The sequence below is a fragment of the Macrosteles quadrilineatus genome, unplaced genomic scaffold, assembly GCF_028750875.1.
Source record: "Macrosteles quadrilineatus isolate MER2022 unplaced genomic scaffold, UCM_ALF_1.0 Scaffold_8__2_contigs__length_117827958, whole genome shotgun sequence".
NCBI lineage: Eukaryota > Metazoa > Arthropoda > Insecta > Hemiptera > Cicadellidae > Macrosteles > Macrosteles quadrilineatus.
In genome coordinates, this window is record NW_026542601.1 from 20935176 (window position 1) to 20952080 (window position 16905).

Genomic DNA, 16905 nt, shown 5'->3' on the forward strand with positions numbered 1-16905 from the left:
AGCCATTGAACTCTTAGCTTATATCAAAAATTATTTTGCCACAAATCCATTCCAACCACAAAACGACATTGTTCCCAAACATTTGCTGTATTATTACACAGATAACATTACAGCTGCATGTGCACTAAATCTACTATGGGAGTGTATTGACATCAACAAAAGCCATTGCCTATAAACAAGGATACCACAAAGCCCCATGTGATGAACTGGGCCTTTGATCCCACCTCACTAAACTAGTTTGTGATTGTTATCCCAGGTTGTGATAGACTGATGGACTAGTCCGGCCAATAACACATTATGACTCTGACATGCCGAGGTTATTTCCATCAAATGTTGAAATTTACTGTTTCTGAACAAGCATAGCAAATACATTCAAGCAAATAAATTTATAAAATGTAATGCTCATAGTGCATTTTCAAAATAATGTTCTTTATGCTAACGTTTGTTGTTCAAGGTACATTTTTTCCTTTTAATTGAGTTATTTCCTTTCTTCCAGCAAGTCCAGTCTGCCTCCGTACGCCTTTAATTTTTTTTTCCTAGGACACCTATAGGTTTAGGCACAAGCCTGGGATTGTTTTTCGCATTACTTCAGGCTAGACCTAGGGGTTGCGGCATTATCCCTTGAATAAAATCCATTGGTGATTTGGCCGGATTTGAACCCGGGACCTCAGGGACCGAAGTCCCGCACTCTAAAAACTACACCAGCTCGCTCTCCATCGGTTAATAGTAGGCCTACTTTAAATTTTAAATGATTTTCGTTTGTTATGTCTTCTGGGAATTTGTTTGAATGACCTTAATTACACTTATATCGGCCGTACTGAAAATTGCATCTCCGACAACAGGTCCCTTTTCCCTTTCCACATCACATATATTAAATATAGTTATATATTAAATATAACCACCATAAAACCACTTTTAACTGTAGACTTTTAACAAATATCATAACAGCTAGAATCACTTCCAAATGTCAGTTTTTGTTAAATGTAAAGTTTTATAGTGTACTCACATGTAGGAAGAGAAGTTTATAGTACATACCTGAAAAACAACAAAATTATAAGTAAAACTTGTACAGTATTATGAAACTTGATACAAAATATAGATATTTTCTTTAAGTTAATAAGACAAAAATTCATTGACAAATAATTTCAAAAATATATAGTGGGCACTTGATTGATAGTTTAACATACTTGGTAAATTAAAGTTTTTTTGTTTTGTTTTTTATGGACTATTTTCCTGAAATCTTAATGATGTTCAACTTCAAAGCCCCTTTCAAGCTATATGTGCCCTTCCAGCAAATAAAATGAGCGTGTTCTCTAGCACAAGGACATCTTTCTCCTATTGAAGCTCTACCTCCACAAAAATCTATGTGATAGTTTAACCAAACCAAAACAAAACTTGTTCTTTGCGACATCAAACTAAGCCCCTTTGGAGGGTAAAAATTTTTTAAAAAATCCACAGAGTGACAACCGCGGAACGGAAAAGTGAGACGTTGTATCACTCATGTATTGCACATACAAGAAAAATATTGAACATCAACATTCGGAAAGAGTTGCGGAGAACTGGTGTCAATCGGTCCCAAAATCCCAATATCCAGTTTGTTTACCTAGTGATGAACGCCTCCGTCTCTCAATATTGCGTCGAGGCTGCTCACATATTTCACACGGAATCACACAAATAACTCACCGGTTATTTCACAATTCCCGCCACCGTTTTTCCACATGACTGAAAACCTCTGACAGTGTCATTACTTTAACAAATCTACACACATGTCTTAAACGGCATTGTTTTTCATTCTGGATTGTATAACTTTTTCACTAGAGTTTCGCCTTAAGAGTGAAAATTAAATTTGATTATTTTTAATACTGAATAAAAATATGATATTGTCTTAAATTAAAAATTATAGCAAGGTGATTGTGTTAATTTAAAAAAAGTTTAATTTGTCTGGTATAAACCTCAGTCTAAATAATTAGTTTTTTTTTTTTTATATATAGTTGTTTAGCCTCCGGATTACTGTATTATACTTAAAATGGTTTACAATACCTGCATATAGTAATCCTTTGTTGCTGTTTTGGCCAAAACAGCAACAAAGGATTACTATATGCAGGTATTGTAAACCATTTTTAATTAGTTTTTGATCAACAAACCTTCTAACACTTGAAGATACGTTTAACACTTTTTATCTAACATGGATAGCTTATTTTTATCTTTAACAAATTGTAGAGCAAGCTAAATTTTTGGAAAATATGAACTGTAGAGAAAATGAGGTTTGTTCATATATAAAAGTTTTAAGAGAAATCCTACTCTTTAAATTATTCTTTGTCGTTCTAAAATTCAAAAATACACTTCAGTATTTCTCTAGGACTATCAATTATTATTACTATTTCAATAAAGGAACCTGCCTAAAGGATCTGCTCGTCTTACAAAGTTGTTATATTATTAATCCTATACACTCTTAAACTCGTATTAGTTTTTAAATGTAGGTTGGTTAAGTACAAGAAGCATTCTACCAATTCATCTCCTCAGGGATAAAGCACACAGTTAAAATAATTTGTATTGCTTATAAAGTTTTACTAATGTTTTTTTTATTTAAAAAAAAAATAATTCAAATTCAAGAATCCAATACAGGTCAAGACTTTGAAATCAATAAATGCTTAAAATAATTTTATAACATACATTCTAAAAATGTATATTGAAAATGTATACCATATCCTATCCTACTAATCCTACTAATCCTACTAATATTATAAATGAGAAAGTTTGGATGGATGGATGTATGGATGTATGGATGTATGTTTGTGACAAGTGAACGCAAAAAATACTGGTCGGATTGGGCTGAAATTTGGCATGATGATAGCTCACATTCCCGATTAACATATAGGCATATTCTTATTTCAAAAATCCTTTCGGGCTCCGCCCCAGTGGCTCTGGAGTTTCCTATGTTAACCTTATGAGAAATGGAATTATTGAATCTTAACAGCTGTTTCAACTTAACAAGTTGGTTCTGTTCTATGATGTTCAATAGCATTAAAGTTACAAGGATTACCAACAGGGTGCAGCACTATTATTTCTATTACATTTATGACAACAGCTTATTTGCAACCAAAAGGTGAGTGAGCGTAGCGAACGAACTTCAACCTGGAGGCGAGTTAGCGTAGCGAACGAGCTAACCTGAAGGCAAGTGAGCGCAGCGAACGAGCTCCAACCTAAAGGTGAGTGAGCGTAGCGAACGAGCTCCAGCCTAAAGGTGAGTGAGCGTAGCGAACAATTGAGCCATGCGAACTAGATAATCTTGAAAATTAAGAAGTTAAACGGGGCAAAGCCCGCGGGTTACAGCTAGTACAATATAATTGAATTCAAACCACTGAGTCTGGCCTTAAGATAGTACAGTACCTATTCATTTGTTTCTATACTTTTTGCAACAACTTAAATAACAACAACTTAATGGAACAATAGTTGAAACTCTATTCAATATTCCTCACAGCCATTAAAAAACAATAACAAATAAATAAAACTGTTTATGTGTTAAATATAAATTATTCCGATGAACTTAATGTTAGAAATATTTTGTTTTAATAATAACTTAAGGAGTTCTACTTTTATATTGCTGTCATAATAATTGTTTGTGTTCAGACTAATGATAAATATGTCAAGAAATGTTTTGAAAGATGTCAAGCGTGGCAAATAACCAAAACATCCTAGATATCCTTGTGTTTGTCAACACTGTGTTTCAAAGAGCTATTTCTGTTACCTATTAGGCTAACAAATGGGATTGAAAAAAATTCTTTTCATCATACTGTCTGGAAACAGCCGTTAATAGTTCTCTAAGTTGTCCGAAAAACCATTGTTTTCGGGAAACTTCAAATAAGGAACAGAACACACGATTACAATAGGTATTTTTTTTTTTTTTTGTAACCTCAAAGTTTGTTCATGGCACATTATAAAATGTTGTTTACTATTTGAAACACACATTATGAAAAAGCTGCTATAATCATACAGTATTTTAGGTTATGTTTGTAAACAACAAAAAGTAAACATCAATGTCGACTTTGTTTAACCTCAAAGTATGTGGTCTAATTTTGTAACGATTAGAAGGTTATTTCCACAGTATGATGAAAATAGTTGTTTATCACACATAAGCCATTGTCTTATTGGTACTTAATCATATTTCCAACCGAGGATGAGCCTTGTAAAACCCGATTGCGTATTAAATACCCCCGCCGCAGAAAACCTGCAGACTTAGTGAATTTCCATTTGCCTGATTGGATTTACACTAAAATGTCTCCTTAAAATATCACATTTATTCCCTATTAAAATAGAATTAGTTTAACGAGTACTTAGGTTTGTTGCAACAGGGAGGATAAAAAGTGTTTTTTTAATGTAAAATGTTAATAGGTACCCGGTACTGTAATTTAGTAAGAAATAAATGTATTTTCCAAATTTGATCAAAATATGTTCATAAACAAGCAAATTACAACAACAGTTGACTTATTCTCCATAAGAATAACATGGGAATTTTAAATTTACAATTTTTTGGAATTTTCTCCGTAACCATTAGGCGCATAATAACGCTTCAATATACTAAATTATTTGTTTTCTAAGCTCTACAAATTGGTTTGGAAAGAAATAGTGAAATTTTGTGTTATAGAGTCAAAAATGGGAAAACCCTATTTTTACCCCATAAAACCCCCCACAAATTGTAGCCCGAGGAATATTTAGGAATTATTTTAAGGATAACATGAAAGACAATTTATTGGCTTAGTCATATGAATACAGCATTTTAGTAAACAATAGGTGTAGGATAACAATGTAATATATTAAATCGTTGTCATAAAGTAGCGTTAAAAAGAATTGTTTAAACCAAAATCTTTTGTAATAATTTAATACGTTATTTTCAACCTCCTACCACCCTCTCTACGAATCCTACGAATCCCCCCCCCCCTCCCCCGTTCTAGTTGTGTGAGACTGGTTTGCAAACTCATTGAAACAGGTGTAGGTTTACACGGTTGATCTAATTGTAATCAAAATCATAAAATTTTTAGACACGCAAACTGTTACAATAACTGAAACAACGCTATTCGGTTTTTAGGAACCCTAACGCAATAAAGTGCAGTGGTGCCAGACACACATCTTATATGTGTAGACCAAAACTACAGCTCTTAAAAATAGCTATACAAATTTGCTAAACAATAAAAGCTTGCAGACTAATAACAAAATAGTTGGCTGAAATCAAATAAATAAGGTTAAAAATATAGATCACAAGGTTACACAATTATGCAAAGGTAAATATGACAAAAGGATTGCAAGGTGTAAAAAATAAACAGGGAAGACACATAAAGTAGAGGAAGAAGACTTCCAGACTCATTGTCAACAGAAATTCTCTCTGCTTTCATTGTTTAAGTTGTTCATTCTGTATATTCATCACACCAAGTTTGTTACGTTTGAGAAACTGATTTTAAACATATTCTATATAAATTTTAGGAGGTTAATACTTTAAAAAATACACACTTAATAGTTATTGAATGCACTTTATTAGACATAAACGTGTTTAATAAATATTAACTAAATTCATAGAATTTAAAAAATGATTTCAATCAACTTTAACAGAAAATAGAACCATTAACTTTAGTAACGATGCATTTCATATAATGTTTTTATGTTTACTATGACAGCTTCATCTTTTAACACCACTACTATATAGTACAGATCATTTAACTTTTGGTTCGAAAATAGAAAAAAGAAACCTTACAAGTCCACTTTATCATGCTAGCATTCACTTTGAATAGTGTAAGACAGCGTCCCATCCTATCATCAAATATAATTCTACTATACTGAAAACAAACGCTCTTGTCTGTATCATGTGTTTACTATGAACAGCTGTAATTAATACAAATTGTTCGTCCGTTTAAGTAAACAAACTCTTTTTTCCATACGAAATACATTGGGATTTTGATGGCCTGTGGGGCAAACCCCGAGGACTTTTATTACTGGAATTGGTGAAAGGGAGCATCTACACAAACAATACTTCATTTTGACACATTGTTTGTAAAAATCCGTCCATTATTAAGGGAGGAGTAGTGTTTCGTAGAAATCGCCTTCACGTATTATATATAAGGATGCCTTATTCATTTTGGAATTGGATTTTAAAATTTGAGGTTAAATCTTATATACATATTGTGTAAAATTTCAGCCAAATTTGTTTTAAAAATTCCTGCAAATAGTTTAACCAACACTCTAGGTATCTTGGTGGTAACTCTTGGGTTGATAAGCCAGTCTGCCTAGTTACCTCATCACTACTAGCTGCCTAATGTGTCTTACATTTTCATTGCACAGCTCATGAAGTTAAAGTTTTTAAATTACTAGAAACAGCTTCTTGCAAGAAACCGTCTTTTCTTTGTCATATAATAGATTATGACTGCTATGACTGCCTATATGCTTCCAAATATGTAATAAAGACCAACCAATAAACACACCCCAATAGTGTTTTTAAATAAATAATTCTTAAACCTTTTAAAACATTACTTGACCTCCATTTACAATTGCTTCAACCTGATAAAACTGCACCAAACATTTATTATTCCAAACGGTCTGGACATATCACATCGCACTGCTGTGTTCGCTGACTAAAATAACAACGTGCAAATGCAGTTGGAATTTATTTGTGACACTGGTGAAGAATAACAGCGCTGGCAGTGCGGGGCGACAGGTGTGGGATTTACACTCGCGAGTGACGCGTATTGTGAGTCTCCATCACTCCATTGCGAATATTCACAATCTCTCACGATTATTACTTTATCACATTGTCGCAACTATGTATGTTTGTTTTGTACAATGTTTATTAAGTTTTTAAACGCATAACATGTCAATGTTAAATTATTGTCTTGCTTTTAGTAGTAAATTTAACTAGGATAGCTTAAACAATTTTGATATATGGGTGTTTTATTTTATTTTGTAGATAAAGGGTGACGGGAAAAGACCGGAAGTTTTTAAATAAGCATTACTCTTTTGCTTTTGGGTCAGTTATAACTTTTATTATGCCTACATTAAAATATGTGTCATGCCAAACTCTTGCCAAGTAAAGTAAGTGACGTTTTACTGTATTACCTATGCTAATGAACAGGTTATACATAAAAATTAATAATTAACAACCTGGAACATAAGCATGGTTTTTTTCACGATCAATGGTTTGTGAAAACTAAAAAGATTGTGAAACCTATTGAGCAAAATTATAAATCGTCTTACTTGGGATCTCAATCTTCATATTGAAATTTACGCATTGAACAAATAGGTTTTTATCAGTTTACCCATCTGTCCGCTGAAGTATATACTTTAAGTAACACAAGTGATGTGTGTTTTGGTAGAACGTCAACAAAATAATGAATAAAGACAATGATTGAGTGTCTCTACACCCTTTTACCCGCCATTAGTTCAGCGACTCAAAACAACACTCTTAAATAATCTGGCAAATTGCGCCACCCACAACAGCTGAGTTGAATTAATAATGGAGAACAATGTTTTGAGCAAGCATGAGATTGTCTATAAATACTCCAATCAGCTGCTGAGCATTGTGTTAGTCACCAACACTAGGCACTTCACCTACCGACACCCGCTTCACTTCAACACACAGTTATGTTGAATGAGTTGTACGATTGCTATCAGCTGTTAGCATACTACTATGCTGGTGTGTACCTCATTGGTGGGTTGGAATGAATAAATGCTTTAAAAATTTAAGCACGGTGTAACTCAGTGAAGGTCTTAGGCTGAAAGTTAAAACCTAAAGATTTCTGTTTTGAAACTGGCTGCGTCTACATCACTGTGGTTACCATTGACTTGTAGTACACTAGTTATTTCTTTTTATACCAGTGAACAGACCAGTAGTCTATGGTGAAAAGCAGTTGTTTTGTTTAAATGATTCAACATGTACTTGCAGTATGAACAAATGTTTTAGGTAAGAAGACTACAAGTGTACTGACACTGACTGTGAAAGTCGCAGCATTATAGTAGATTAGAACCGGTGGTGTAGTGGGGAAGGAAAGCATGGAAACAGCATTCCTAATCTGTACAAGATGTACATGATCACAAATTACGCAGATAATCAAGTCATTATTATGATGAAAGACATGATGTAGACATCCGCATTGCCTATGTCAACATAACATAAACTTTGGTCAACCGAGTCATAAAGCGTGAGCCAGATCAAAGGGTTGGTCACTAACCCTACGAGTCTATTCTGGGCCAGTAATTGGGCCGGCGTTGTGATATACTTCTGTCACATTTCATGGAAATGATTTTCGTCAAAGCTATCCTTTATTAGTTTTGGCGTTTATGCCACTATTCATCTGCGATGTTGTGTTGATTTAAACTTGGACGGGAAACTAATTGCGTAAACAATTTATGATGACAAATAGGGGGTCTTCTGTGTTAACATTAGTATGGGGTTCAGAATTTTTTTTATTTGGTTGTAAGAAACTCCTGAAGCAGTTGATGTTAAAGCGGTTAATTGTTTGTCATATAACAGACGTACCCAAAATTCATTATATTGCATGTGGTTGGTTCCATTTTTGTCTTCATAAAAATGTTGCAAAAGAATGGAATAAATTCTTCTAAATGAGTTTAGTTTTCTAAAATTGGATGTTTCATAATGAAAATGTGGCAATAGGTACTGTACTGCACTAGGGAAACATTTTCAGGAACAGTTAAGTGCAGCTAAAATTATTTATAGAACTTTATATTATAAGTTCAAGCTTGTGTTATACGTACCGGTAATCAAGTAATAGATTGAAGCAGTATGAATATAAAATTAAGCTTTAAATTTTGAAAATTATAATTATTTTTGCCTAGTTGTTCAACTTTTATCATTTCAATGTAACCATATTAAATATATCAAATATAAAAATATTATTTTTAAAGCATACAAGAAGGTAAAAAAATTGATAGTTTGTCAAGGAGTAGAAGAGAAGAGAATCTGTACATGTTTTGCCGATTAATGAAGCAATCTAAATGCATGATCAGTGGAATTAGCAGAGTCTAAGAACTACGGTGGTAAGGGGTTCACCACTTAAGGGCATGGAATGACTAAAATAAAGCTAATCAAAAACTTTCTTTAAAAAATGCAAAACCACTAGAGTTTTACTTTCATATATTTTCAAAAGTAAATACGGTAGATGTTTTCTAAATAAATATTCAATAAAACATTTTTTTTTTATTAAATCATTATACATTTAATATAAGTTTGAAACCTAATGAAGGTATAGTAACCACTACAATAGCAAAAGAATTTGCACTTTTTTGACAATCAAAACAAATGGTCAAATAACACAAGGATAAGAATATAAACGGAATCAAGCCCATAAGTTTGACTACAAGTGTAAGTGAACTTGTGTGGAGTCGTTCATTTCGAGTCTGTTCAAAATCACTTGAAGATTCCCATTCTTCTCTGCCCACACTGTTTAAATTTGGACTTTGCGTCAATTTTTCAGCTAGATGGCCTGAGACTACTTTAATGGAATAATTAATTATGGAGCATTATCTAAAAGGCAGGTTGCCAAATGAATTTGTTCATTCATCGCAGGAGTAATCTTCTGTAAATAAATGTAATATCCAGGTCATGAATTAATTGCAGTTATGAATATAGACGACTGAATTTAATTAAAGCTACTGTTTTACATAACACTAATGAGTTCATAAATCTACTTGTTTTTGGGGTTTTTTAGAATCTATATTATACAGGAGAGGGAGAATTACGTAAGTGTACTGTAATGAGGGATTTTAAGTCCAGATGCCTTGATCCAAACCATCCATGTTTGCTTGAACAATATTTATTAAGAAACCAGGATTAATTATTAACAATATCAATATCTATTAATTAATTTTAATGTATTTAGTCAATGTCATTAGTAAAGATGATGGTTGTGATTTTTAACACAACTATCCCTTTATTACCAGTGCTCGATGTCTTAAAATAGCGATTCCAGCACCCAATCAAGTGTCTATCAAGTTTTACAACTCATCTACAAAATGTGAATTCCCTTCATAAACAACAGAACTATATCACATCAAAAATTAGTTTTTAAAATAGCCTATACAGCATCAATAGTTATTTTTTTTTTATTTGTTCTTGAAAAAAAAAGTCCTACTGATTATCATAGCACCGTACCAAAACCAAAACCTTAAACAAAATATTTTAAGTTACCTTGCTTCGGCAAGAGATCCTTGTTTTTAGTAGTACACTACTATATATTTTCGGACTACTTTATAGTCCATTATCAGGTGACAAAAACATCTCGTCATCTTCATCTATCCAAATTTGGCTAGATCCATCGACATTGAGAACACACAAGACACAAACATACCGCGAAAATACATGTCACCCATAAGAGCACTGGCCAGTTTTTACAGCATTTAGACACGTTTTTTGTATTTTTGTCATGTATTTCTATCGTGTCATGTGTTCAAGATGACTAGACGTTTTTGTCATACTAAAAACATCACTTGATGAAGCCAGGTAACTTAAACCATTTAAATTTAGTAATCCGGAGGCTACTACACCATGAAAATACCATAGTTACTTGCTACATAAGTAAGTTATACATTATGGAATCTTAGTAGACTAAAAAAAAGAGTACCACCTTAAGGACAAAAGGCCAAGGCCTTGTGGTCAGTATATTTTAAGCACTTTGTAATATGTAGTTATATGTACAGTAGAGTCCCGCAAACTCGGCACTCGATAACCCGGCAGTCTGGATAACTCGGCCATCACCTGGCTCAGAAAATTTGTGATTTTTTGAGTCCGAGTTAAAAATGGACTCAAGCCAGCGCAGAAAAATCATTCGCAACTCATACCAAGGATTTGTTGTACTAAATCTGATGACTTAATACTGACTTGTAATAAAAATATTAATATAAAAGGCAGTTAAAAAGCTTAAAAATTATATTGTTCTTATTTTTAACCCTAGTTCCTGATAACCCGGCATTTCACAAACTCGGCACCCTTCCAGTCCACATTACGCCGAGTTTGCGGGACTCTACTGTATTTATAGCCTATTTGACTCTATTTAATACATGTTATTTTATGTATAATGAATAAAGAATGATTTTATAAGTGATTTCAATAATTAGCAAGTAATATGAGAACATTGATCTTGATTTTCAAGTGATTAGTGATCAGAAACAACTCGATAAATATTGATTTAAGAAGCAGGACAAATTATTAAGGATCTTTCTGGCTTATACTTTTGAATACTGGTGTACACAAATTACACCATCTATTATGAAACAGCTGAAGCCAATTTATCATTCATAGTTGAATGAGCCACTCTTTGAGTGATCAACTAACTGGCTTCTATCTTAGTTTTTTTATACTTCGGTAATTTATGTGGCATGAAATATGATTTTGGTTTAATGTACGTTATCTTTTCAGATTGACTTGGTCTTAAGTCAACATATGCTGTACAAAAGAAATTGATCAGTAATTGGTGACAGGACAGCCTGTCAGTGAATAAACTCAACTACGTACATTTTCTTTGTAAAAATAGTAACAGCTGAAACATGGGTATAGGATTTTCACTACCCTTATAGCGAAAATATTAAGGAATTATAACTAGTTCTTAACAATACCATTAACAGTGCATACTAACAATGAATGAAAAAGTTATAAGAAGGGCAATGAATTTGTATTTTACTGGAAATATTTGAATTTTAGATAGTTCCCGCGGTGGCCACTGGTAGACTGTCGCGAGGGCTTGGCCAAGTCAGCTGACTGAGTGAGAGAGAGGGAGACAAAGAATCGGCTTAGAGAGACAGAGAGAGAGAAAGACAGAGTAGCGCGGCTGCCGGGCGAACAATGGTAGCGGCGGCCACGCAAAGCTCATTTCAGCGCCAAAATTTCTAATCTGACTATTCTCCATAAGCATTTTGCTTCTTAAAGGGTTTGTATTCATTGATACTATGTATGTGGATGTCCAGAAAGTAAAGAACGTTTTTGCATAGGTAAATAAAAACAAACTTCATTTACAAATCCACAGTACTTTATTCTTCTTTTCTATTTAATCCCCAATGTTTTCAAGACGCTTGTGTGCTTTGTGACCAGGTTTTCTATTCCGATGTTATATTCATCAGCGAGAGATTTGAGCCATGTTGTCAATGCTTCTTTAAGTTCCTCATCAACAGGTCAAAATCACTTGGTGCTAGGTCAGGGTCAGATGGCCGAAGATAGCCCACTTCAGATGTTGAAGTTCTTGCTGTGTTTGTGTTGAAGCATGCAGGCATTGTCGTGAATGAAAAAGGCTTTAGCCAACGGCATCCCTTGTTCTTGTATTTTGGCACTTTTTTAGCACTTAAAAAGCGTTTTACTTTTACACCCATAACTATACATGTCACATTTGGCAGGATTTCCAATCAGCTTAGCATCGCCATTTTAAAATATTGTAACTACAAGTAGCAACAAAACTCAACTAACTTTGGAGATAGGAATGGGCAGTTGTTGCACACAGAATAGAAGGAATAGGGGATCTGCACTGAGCGCGATGCCCACTCATTCTTTACTTTCTGTACGACCTATAGGTCGATTTATTAAATCCTATTCGTATAACAACTAAAGCAAAAGAAAAGTCAACTTTTTCTCGAGAACCAAGCTGATTTGATTTAACAAGAGTCAAGAATCTATTTTTAAATTTACTGTTGGTGAGTCCACTTCGGAAAGAAAAATGTGACTAATAATAACCAATTGGACTGTTCTGAGGGTAAATATAGCGTCGGTGGAGCTCGTAGGCGTTGACACACGGACATGAGTACATTTGTCTCAAGCGTGCTCTCACTTCTGATTGGGCTATTTCTGGGCCTCAGACTCGTTGATAGGTCTGTCTTTATTTTTAATAGGGGTTTTTCCTTATGCACGGAGTTCAGATATTGCTAGTATGTATTAGTTAATGGTAAAATTTGTGTTATTGCTAATCAATAAATATTGTCTGCTTTTAATTTTTATCATGCGAGATGTCATATTTTCAAACTAAAATGATAGTATATCATGCTTTGTTTTTCTCAAATATGTAGTATAAAAAATGTGGTCTATTCTCACATTTTATTTTATTTAGCGTATCTTCCAACACCTCATTGTGTATACAAGTTTTAAGAAATAATAATAGATCTCTTATTTCACTTTTTTGTGGAAAAGATTATGAAACTAAGATGTGAATTTTAGCAATTGAGGTATTTAGGTATTGAGGTATCAAGTATTTAGGATTTTGTATGATGATCAACCTTTGCATAATGTGAGTATATATATAATACCGGTAATAAAATATAATATCATATTTTGAGAGTTGGCATTGCAAAATAAATATTGAAATATGTTAAGGCAAAGACAACCCATTTGAAGATTTGTCCCAAACGAGATTTTGGGTCAAAATCCTTACATGCACAGATTAAATCCTAAACTCTAATACGAGCTATGTCTGTTTGTTTGTCTGTCTGTCTGCCTGTAATATATATCTCAAAATCCAGCGGAAGGATTTTTTAATTTGTGACTTATAGCCCTAAAAACGTGATTAGTGACAGCCACTACCTCAGGAAAATTTGTATTTCGCTACACAACTCATTTGAATTTAAAAAAATTTAACATGGGTCCCCAAGTAACTATGTTGGTTGAACAAAAAAAAAACAAGGAAAAAATAAACAAAAGACTTGTCACATGTGTTTACAGCAAGCCATCCAGTGTACTAGGAACTTAAAAAATACAGTACAAAGGGGAACACATCAGTTGTAACTATTAAGCAGAGATTAAACTGAAGATTACTCGATATAGGAGAAAATAGTTCCAATCATATACTGATTATTTTACTTAGCCCTCTCCCACCAAAACATAATCCCTGAAGTACTGTCAGCGATCAAATGTCTATGGTTTATAATAAAAATGTTTTTGTAAATTATAAAATTTCTACAATATTGGTTTTACAATTAAACTCAATTAACCACAACCGAGCAAGGCTCTGTCCCCCGGTACTATGTTGAAAACAAAAAAAACCCTACCTCTTTAGATGGATCCTCATTTTGTGACTCCTCAGCTTTGTCAACTGACACCCCATTTGTCAATCTTTTTTCAGCATCTTCACTGCTTGCACTGCAAAATATCACTAATATCAGTAAAAATCATACAAATAAACTCAGATTAATTCAACAACCAGAATAGTCAATTTTTGCAAAACTAAATAAAAAAACATAAAATATAAGTAATCAAATATAAGTCAACCTTAAGCCTTTTGTTTCCCGTAGTACAAAATAATTCAAAGAGGAATGGCTCCCAGTAAAAAAAAATACGGAACATAGATTGGAAACACAATTTAGTGAAACTCACAAAGACAGCTATGGATTTAACTTGACTAAGAAACTATCTTCATGAAGCACTGGATGACTTTTCCACTTCAATCAAAGCGTTTCTTATAGGATAAACTACCAAAACATTTAGGAACATGATAAACATTAATGTAACACAGAATGAAGGGATACAAAGAAGAGATAATTGGTTGGAAGTAATTTTTGGAATAGTTAATTTTGTAAAGTAATGTTTCTTTGTCTCATTGGAAAAGAGTCTAGACAAACAGCCTGAATAATTGAGGGAGGGTTTATCACTCATTTATAAAACCATTTGGTCAGCATTGCTCAGTGATTATAGGATATTCAGATATCTTGTGAATGACTGATATATATATATATTGTGTTGTGACTGATGATATATTGTCCACCTTCCCTTTGTTCCACTGAGTTTCAAAACACACCATGTACCTCAAGCTTTTAGTTACTTTTTGGTGATGATAGTAAGTGTATCTTAATCAAGGGATATTTGTAGACATTTTCCATTACCATTATTTCAACAACTTTACTTCCAAGGTCTGGAATCTGATTTGATTTCTTCCTTTGGTGAGGAATTAAATAAAACGTAAACAAACCAAGAAAAATCGCAAAATCACTAAATTAAAACCACACAGAAAACTGAGAAAACTGTATAGCAGTTAGTTATAATAAGAAACAAAAAAATCATGAAATAAAACAATTATTAGAACAAATTGAGATTCGACAATCAAAATAGAGAGTCTGCACTAGATGGTTGTTCAAGCAAGTCCCCACCTTCAAAACACATTGAAAAATTTACATAGATAGAAAAGGACTGCAATATTTCCTGATATTAGATGAAGCGTTCAAATTAACCAAGTTTCAACTAACCTCTCTGTCCGACCAGACTCTTCACTCCCTACACTATTGAGGGACTGACAGTTGATCTCCCTGGCTCGCCTCTCCTCGTACTCAGCCCTCGCCTCGTCTTGCACTCTCCTCTTCAACTCAGACACTCGTTTGCGTTCCTCTTCTATCACCAGGCTGCCTGTAATTATTCATACAATGATAAGATGGATTGTTATGAAATTGAATTGGATGACTGAAATTTTTATCAAGTAAGACAAACAATGAAAATGTGTAGAGTGTTTTGATTTTATTATTTGTATAACTTGAGACATTTTGTGCTTGATACATTCATATAGAATACATTCATGTAGCTATCAGATGTCCATCAAACTTGATGGATATCATTTCTTGAAAAAAAAATAAAAACCCTAAATCAATTTGGTTCAATACAGCTTAAAATTTTAGATAACATAGTGATACATTTTAAGCCCGATGATGAAACAAACTGAATCTTTCACTTTTCCTGATTTAAAACTGCATCAATTTATCCCCATAGAAGTGTAATGTATTGAAAAATTAGGGTATCTACAATAACTGTTCTACATAATAAAATGCAAACTATTTCCTAAATTGATGTTAAGGCCTGGGTGAACCCAGGTTGTAGGGGTGTAAGGGCTGGGGTATGATACCTAGGAGCGGCGAGCGACGCCGGCAACCTGTGCTAAATGTAAGTGACAGTTTCCTTAACACTCATGATGGAACCCCCCCCCCCCCCCCCCCGTTATAGGTGTCTGTCGTAGTTCAAGATGGAAAAACTGTGCAGACCCGCAGGACGTATTGCATCTATTTATAGGTTCTGACAATTATATCTAGAAGAAAAACATTGTTTTTACAATTATTGTAGGAGACAATGGGGCTCCAACCGATTAACACGAGAAGGGTGTTTGATGAACACCATCATTTAATTCCGTAGGTTAAGGAAGACAGCAAGAGGTTCTTAGAACACGCAAGGATGTCCATCCCTACTTTTGACTACATAAAATCAAAATCAAAATCTTAATGTTTGCAGAGGAGACCAGCTGTCACCCTCCTCTGTATGTATAGTTCACTGACACCTGGTAGTGACTGAGTTACCTTGTTTAGCCAGGTGCAGCTGCCTGTTCCTCTCTATCTCTTGGAGGGAAGCTATTGTCCGACGGCCCAGGGAGTTGGAAGACATCTCTATTGGAGCTCCAGAGGTAACCCTGGATATCCTCTCAATGTCGTCCTGGCTTTGCTTCTTCTCCTCCTGGAAAATACAAGAAAACTTTGAGTTATTTGGTAACTGAAGGCTGTGGTTTGATAGATGCCTTGCTTAACAGAATCCTAGACTGTGAATCAGAGGCTTGAGTAACTAGTAAGCACAGACTATTTGCTGAGGTTTAAACTCAGTCAGTCGAGCTGTGCTGCGACACAAACGCACAAAACAATGGAGAGCGAACTTAACCTATTTTTTAAGTGTTGTGACTAAAGTGAACTTTCGTAATTAGTGATAATGACAAGCTTATTGAAAAGGTGTCAGGATACAAAATTTTGTGGAAATATAAAGTATAAAAGTTACAATAAAACAATTATAAGAAGTATTATTTGAGCTTAACTTTGATCTAAAAACCAATCATTTGAACGCTCCCTCACTTTTTCTTCTTTGTTACAATTCAGAACACAGCTTACGACTCTTCAGAATTTACTCTCCAA

At 33.8% G+C, this 16905-nt stretch overlaps 1 protein-coding gene across 3 annotated transcripts in view; it reads right to left on the bottom strand.

Moving 5' to 3' along the window:
• Nucleotides 1-16905, bottom strand: part of LOC128999787 (pleckstrin homology-like domain family B member 1) — a 164893-nt gene that overhangs the window by 53884 nt on the left and 94104 nt on the right. For all 3 annotated transcript variants that reach the window (XM_054426464.1, XM_054426463.1, XM_054426465.1), the window contains 3 exons: nt 16306-16459; nt 15214-15370; nt 14023-14113 (listed from right to left, as the gene is read on the bottom strand). In XM_054426464.1, the coding sequence (XP_054282439.1) occupies nt 14023-14113; nt 15214-15370; nt 16306-16459 (402 nt within the window). The remainder of the gene's footprint in view (nt 1-14022; nt 14114-15213; nt 15371-16305; nt 16460-16905) is intronic.